Here is a 7,670-nt window from a genome sequence, read left to right on the forward strand (position 1 = left end):
TCCATCTGCTGGCTGGAAGTGGAGGATGAAGAGGACTTCTTACTTTTGTGTTATTAATTAGCTTTATGCCAGTTATGGAATTTTGGCAAATATTTTATATGCAGAAAACACTGTAAGGGAAGGAGGATGAAGGATGCGATGACAGTGATGGCAGACGAAGGAGTGGAGCGGTTGCGTTTTTGGAGATTGAAGGGACAACAGAAGATGTATTTTTTTTCGCCCCCCCCCCCAATTTAAGAACTTTTCATTATGCATAAAATGGTTGATAATGGGATCTCCGAAGCAGGTGGTCTTATTTAATAAAAAAAAAAAAAAAAAAAAAAGGAAACGCTTTTCCAAACATATCGAACACGTGAGTATTGAACAAATGGCATTCCTGTATACAAGTCCATTGGCGACACACAAGCTTGCACAGACAGCAAGACTACAGAGTGCTCCTAATTCTCTAGGTACACAATCAGTTCTAAAAGGAGGAACACTGCCCTCTAGTGTTAGCTCTCTGGAAGTGGCTGAGTGAGGATGCTGCTCCGGGTCTTCAGCTGGGACTGGGCGATGTCAGCCAGGGCAGACTGGATCTTTTCCAGCAACATGTCCCCTCGGTAAACCACCTCTTCCAGACGAGCTGCAGCGGCATGGTTCTCCTCTTCTAGCTGGTACAGACTGGCAGCCTTTAAAAAGTCAGGAAATTAAAATGTGACAATGACTAACATCTGAGCATATCAAACAGATATCAGTCTTATTAATCAGTTTAAAACATATAACCAAACTTTATCCTTTATATGAACCACCCTATGTGATTTAAAGCTGAAGTTTATTCTGAAAATATATTGCCTTCCATGGTTTCCCCCTCTCCACCCTATCTATGTGCAAAGCACATTTTTAAAGAAAATCTGTTTTCAATGCATACTTTATTTTGGATCCAATCATCCTTGGTAGTCTGTGCGTCTCTATGCAATGCAGGCAGATCATGGCTCTTGGGAGGGGCTCCAACAGAGTGCTGTACATAGGCTTCCTGAATACATCATAGTACCTTGTACAAGTTCTCCTCTTAAGAGGCTTCACCTCTAATGCAAGCAGTGGACTGACTCTAAAGCCCCGTACACACGATCGGAATTTCCAATGTAAAAAGTCAGTCTGACTTTCTCCATCGGAAATTCCGACTGTGTGTATGCCCATCAGATATTCCAAGGAATTCCATCGGCGTTTAGATAGAGAACATGTTCTCTTTTACTCTGATGAAATTCTGTCAAAATTCCGATGCGAGCTTGGCGGGGCAAAAGCCAGATCGTGTATACGGGGCATTAGGAGTAGTTGTGCAAATGTCAAAATGCCATAGACACATTTCGATCTGGAGGAGTGATCATTCTGAGGCAGGCTTAAATGTAGACTGCTCTAGGTAACACCTACATGTGATGCGGAGCCTCCATGATTGTAAGTATTGAAAGAAACGGGCCAGGGATAGTCAGGCTAGAGAGGAAAGGGCTAGATGATGGTGGATTTTCTCCAGTCAGGAAATGAGATGGGTTCTATCCAACGTACATTGTTAGCAGCTCGCCATGTGCAGTGAAATCAGAGCAAGCTATTTCAGTACAGGAGAGATGCCTGTACAACAATGACTAATCATTAGGTTGCATTTCAGTAAAAAAGGCAATACAACTTGATATCTAGGGCCGGCAAAACGCGGTTCGAATCTTGGCTGGTTTAGCTGGAATCGGACAAAATTCGAACAGTTAATGGGCAGGCTGAATGTACGAAGTTGATTGATCAACTTGGGTACAACCAGCCTGACGGATTCTCTTGCAATTATCTCTAGAGGCTGCTATAGCCGCTAGAGATAATCACTGTCGGCACTATCCGTGTTTATGGGGAACTTGTGCAAATTTCTTTCCTGCAACCCGTGGTTGCAGGAAAGAAATTCGCACCGTGTTTGTCCAGCCTAACTTTATGAATTTCTGTCCGGAATCAAGGAATGCTTGATAGGTTTGTGTGGCTAAAGGAATCAGTCAGTCAACGAACCATGGTGAAGAAAGACTGCCCTACACCAAGGACAATCTTGTGGAGCTCCTCGGATCCCACACCCAGGCTATTTACAGGACCTTGTTTGCTCTTCAAGCCGAGTTCAGCCCAACCTCCTCTTCACACCAAACTGCACAGCCCCCACCCCACTTTTTACCTCTTGCACCCAAGGCCTTCACTGCCCACCAGGCTTCTGGAATTTGACAAGTGAACGTTAAGTTCTGGGGCCATGAGTAAACCCTTAAAAATGCTACACATTTAATTATCTTGCCGAAAACAGACCACCAGATACAGCAGACATGAAATACAAATTTTAGCATAGGCAGACAGCAAAAAACATTATCCCATAGAATATAAAATGTATACAAGCTGTATTCTACAATGCTCGTTCCATCATATCAGTTATATACCGTTTTACCTGTAATGCCGCTGTGGATTCCTCGCTGGGTAACGAATCAATAAGAACATCAATGTCTTTGGCTGTCCGGGCAATGAGAGCTGCAAATAGCTGGGCATACTCTGTAGAGAGTGATGAAGAGAATAATAATAATAATAATTCAATTTTAAATATACGTAAAGCCCAACTAAATTCAGTTTAAAATCAACTGAATACATTCTAGGAGCATCAAAACAAAAAAGGTGTGTAAAAAGTCTTACAGCTCATTCAGATGGGTGATTATGGCCATCTGCTGTGCAGAACTGCTGACAGAGGCATGTGCAGACAGCCCACAGCCCATAGAAGTGAATGCACAAGCAGCGCTGGCACAGACTCAAATTGTATGGCAAAGTTTTGAGATGAGGGCAGGAGCCAGTGCACAGATTCGAACGTAGAGCCTCTACTCTGAGCTTAAACACCCCAGGACAAGCAGTGTGTTACAAGAGACTCAAGAGGGGAAGGAGTTCTGTAGCCCTGTCCTAGGGTGACAACAATTTTCCTAGATAAGCAAGTACTGTCATCCTAGGACAGGAAATGCCTTACTGGGACAATCACCAATTCAAAATAAAGGGTGGGGGGGATAAAATACAGGAGAAAAATACCACACTGAGGGCTCATTCACATGGCCACAGAGCTCCATACAATATGAAGAGCCATTTGTTTGTAAGGCTTTATGCAGGCAGCCTATATAAGTGAATGGATACACAGTATGGACTCACCAGCACAGTTGCATTTTCCAGGTATGCAGGGACAGGTTCACAGCCCCCAATGAAGAGCGTGTGCTTCCCGACACTGCACATCTATCAAAAATGACTGTAGGCGAGTGCTTAGCATTCATTTATATAGGCTGCCTACACACAGCTACATGTTATATATAATAACAAATAAAAGCAGCTCTACAAATAAAATGGTCGCAAATCACACTGCAAAGAATCAAACTCAATCTGAACACAAACGCGGTACGATTTCTGTCCGAAGTGTAAGCGTGTGTGTAGAAAGGGATTAAAGCGCCATCTAGTGGGCAGTTTAAAAAATAGAACTCAAAAAACATATCTGGCCACATGCAAAATAATCTAAAACCATTTAACCACTTAAGCCCCGGACCTTTAGGCAGCTAAATGCCCAGGCCAGGCGTCCTTTCTTCCCCCACAAATAGAGCTTTCTTTTGGTGGTATTTGATCACCTCTGCGGTTTTTATTTTTTGCGCTATAAACAAAAATAGAGCGACAATTTTGAAAAAAATTCAATATTTTTTACTTTTTGCTATAATAAATATCCCCCAAAAACATATATAAACATTTTTTTTCCCTCAGTTTAGGCTGTTACGTATTCTACCTATTTTTGGTAAAAAAAAAAAAAAAAAAAAAAAAAAAAATCGCAATAGGCGTTTATCGATTGGTTTGCGCAAAATGTATAGCGTTTACAAAATAGGGGATAGTTTTATTGCATTTTTATAAATTTTTTTTTTTTTTACTACTAATGGCAGCGATCAGCGATTTTTTTCGTGACTGCGACATTATGGCAGACACTTCGGACAATTTTGACACATTTTTGGGACCATTGTCATTTTCACAGCAAAAATAGCATTTAAATTGCATTGTTTATTGTGAAAATGACAGTTGCAGTTTGGGAGTTAACCACAGGGGGCGCTGTAGGAGTTAGTGTTCACTTAGTGTGTGTTTACAACTGTAGGGGGGTGTGGCTGTAGGACTGACGTCATCGATCGAGTCTCCCTACATAAGGGATCACTCGATCGATGCAGCGCCATAGCGATCGCGACTATAAACGAATAGCCGCGCCGTCGTCCCGGATTGCTCCCCGCGGGAATCCCACCGCCGCATGTAGCAGGGGGGGGGGTCCCGATCGAACCCCCCACCCGCTAGAAGGCAAGGACGTACATGTACGCCCATTTGCCTGTACGTGCCATTCTGTGGACGTACATGTACATGCGGCGGTCGGGAAGTGGTTAAAAAAAAAAAGTAATTGCTTGCATTGCAGACAACCCACAACTTGTGGCAGGTGATGTGACAAGTGGACAATCCACAACTTGTGGCAGGTGATGTGACAAGTGGACAATCCACAACTTGTGGCAGGTGATGTGACAAGTGGACAATCCAGAACTTGTGGCAGGTGTTGTGGCAAAGTGATGTGTGGAAATCCACAACTTGTGGCCAGTGGACAATCCGCAGCTTGTGGCAAGTGACACGCTAAATACAAGTACACTGCTGCTCTCTCAGCTGCTACTCACTCAGGCACCCCGCAGCACCGATCTAGGTAAAGAGACTCTGACGGAGACTCTTTACCACGTGATCAGCCGTGTCCAATCACGATGTAAACAAGAGTCGGTTATCAGCTTTTCCTCACTCGCATTTGTCAGACGCGAGGAGAGCCGATCGGCTGCTCCTCTGACAGGGGTGTTTGTGCTGATCGATTATCAGCACAGCCCCCCCCCCCCCCCCCCCCCCCCCCCCCCCCCCCCCGAGGATGCCCACACCAGACCACCAGGGATGCCCTCCACCAGGTATGCCACCCTAGACCACCAGGGATGCCAATCAGTGCCCACAATGGGCATCACTGATTGGCAGGCATTGTTGTTTGGCATCCATAAGTACAATATAATACAGTACATCAATGCCCATCTGTGCCACCTTTCAGTGCCCATCCGTGCCCCATTCCTGCCACCTCATCAGTGGCCATCAGTGAAGGAGAAAACGTTCTTATTTACAAAGTTTTGTAACAGGAAAAGAAAAAAAAAAAAAAAAACGCATTTGTTTTTCAAAATTTTCGGTCTTAATTTTTTTTTTTTTTGCAGAAAATAAAAATCCCAGAGGTAATTAAATACCACCAAAAGAAAGCTCCATTTGTGGGAACAAAATTATACAAATTTAGTTTGGGTAAAGTGTAGCATGACCGCGCAATTGTCATTCAAAGTGCAACAGCGCTGAAAAATGGTCTGGGCAGGAAGGTGTATACGTGCAATGTATGGAAGTGGTTAAAGGTGAACTATTTTTTTTACATTAGAAATCTCAAAAATTATGGCAAATGATAATAAACCATGAGAAGAAGAAGAAGAAAAAAAAAAAAAAACTTCCCTGCAATTGCTTGCAAAGTGGACAATCCACGGCTTGCGACAGGCAACGTGGACAATCCACAGTTTGTAGCAGGTGATGTGGCCAGTGACACGCTAAATACAAGTACACTGCTGCTACTCACTCTGGTCTCACAAAATGTCTAAAATGGTTAAATACAGTTTTTTGAGCTTAGGGAGGGTCTTATGTTTCTTAAACCCGCGATAATTTTTTATTTTTATTTTTTTCACCTGAAAGGCAAAAGCCATAATGAGCTAGTATGCACCGCATATTAGCTCATTATGAAATACTTACCTCGGAACGAGGTGAGAGGAACTTACCTGGTCCAAGCCGAGCGAGATGTCATCTTGACTCTGTGTGTCTTCCGGGTATCGCCGATCCAGCGCTGTGATTGGCTGAAGCAGGGATGACGTCACTCCCGCGCATGCGCACGGGAGAATTCAATTCGGCAAGGTCCAGCGGCTGCCGGTCCTTTAGCCAAGGATCCCCACTGCGCATGCGCCGCTGCAATCAGCGGTGCATTGCGAGGGGAATATCTCCTAAACCGTACAGGTTTAGGAGATATTCTTTATACCTACAGGTAAGCCTTATTATAGGCTTACCTGTAGGTAAAAGTCATAAAGTGGGGTTTACAACCACTTTAACTAAACTCTTATAGACGCAAACGCGGTAAAATGCCGCTGCAATCGCGGTAAAAACGGGCATATATAAAACGCCTGTTTCAGCCTTCAAAAACATGTGTTCAGCAGAGTTTGCACCGGCGTCTCTTGTGCATGGGGCCTAAAAGCTAGGAAATCTAAATCACAGGGAAAAGGATCTTTAAGTTGCAATGTGAATAAGCCCCAGTTCAGCCATCGCATATAAGGGACTGCTAACTGCAACATTGTAAAGATTTGCTCTTGGGTTTAGATAAAGTTTAAAATATTTATATTGCACTGTGCTCATCTATGCGTACCTGAAAATACAAAACGTATTCAACTCTTGGATCTCTAGTCCAGTTAAAATACACTCAGATTACCTTCTGTTGGGTTGGGTGGCTGATCCTTGTTTATTGATGTCTGGATGTTGCTAAACGATGCTGGAGGGGCGCACTGTTGCAGGACTCCGATGGCATTGCAGAACTGATCAGCAAGCTTTATATACAAAAAAGAAAAAAAGAAAAGAAAAAAGTTAGAGATTTATATTTTCCATCATACGAAGGACTAAGCAGAAGCCGAATGAGGCCGAGAAAAACAAGAAGCCTTCCAGAGAAATTGTCAGGGGATTAAAGTGCGACACCCTACAGATTGTAAACTTAAAGGGGTTGTAAAAGCAGATGGATTTTTTTTTTTTTTTTTTTGCATTCTATGCATTAAAATAATCCTGTGTGCAGCAGCCCCTCCTAACACTTACCTGAGGTCCCTATGTCTACAACTGTCTCAGCCATTCGAGATTCTCCCTTCGGATTGGCTGAGACAGAGCAGAGACATCATTGGCGGCTGCTGCTGTCAAAGTCAGCTATCCAATTCAGGGGAGAGAGGGGTTTGAATGAACACAAGGAGCGGTAACTTGGCTTGGGTGCCCCCATAGCAAGCTGCTGGCTGTGGGGGCACTTGACAGGAGGGAGAGGCCAGGAACACTGAAGAGTGAGCCGAGAAAAGAAGGATCTGGGCTGCTCTGTGCAAATCCACTGCACAGAGCAAGCAACATTCTCCCCCCCCCACCCATAAAAAAAACAACAAAAACGCACAAGACTTTACAATCACCAACGTGGCCATAAATGGTTACATTTTTTTCCATTCACCCAGTGGGAAACTTGGACATAGACTTCTCTGTTAGAGAAATGTCCAATCTTGGCAGTGCTCTAATAGACTTCACCTGTGCAGGTAACCTGGGGCAGCTACGGTTAGGAAACAAATAAAAAAGTTATACATGTTCTGCCAAAACATTCAGTAGAGTTGTTTCAACTGCTCAAGGAATCAGAGTCTGAAATGGCACATTGGGGACTGTGAATATCACTGCAATGCAAGGTTAGACTAAAACCTGGTACACACGGCCGGATTTCCATCGGACAAAGCGTAGGACTTTTGTCCGAAGGGCGTTGGCAATGAACTTTTATTGCATACAAACTGCAAAGAATTGTTGGTTAA

General features: G+C 43.7%; 1 protein-coding gene across 1 annotated transcript; it reads right to left on the reverse strand.

The window, feature by feature from the left end:
• Window positions 1-222: 222 nt before the first annotated feature.
• MED21 (mediator complex subunit 21) lies at window positions 223-6,674 on the reverse strand (the record flags this gene model as incomplete). Its single annotated transcript, XM_040345595.1, is given in 3 exon segments — window positions 223-668; window positions 2,435-2,535; window positions 6,560-6,674. Coding segments are annotated over 3 exon segments (393 nt in total), but the record flags the coding sequence as incomplete, so codon positions are not given.
• Window positions 6,675-7,670: the final 996 nt, after the last annotated feature.

This window comes from Rana temporaria, chromosome 3, assembly GCF_905171775.1.
Source record: "Rana temporaria chromosome 3, aRanTem1.1, whole genome shotgun sequence".
In the NCBI taxonomy this organism is placed as follows: domain Eukaryota; kingdom Metazoa; phylum Chordata; class Amphibia; order Anura; family Ranidae; genus Rana; species Rana temporaria.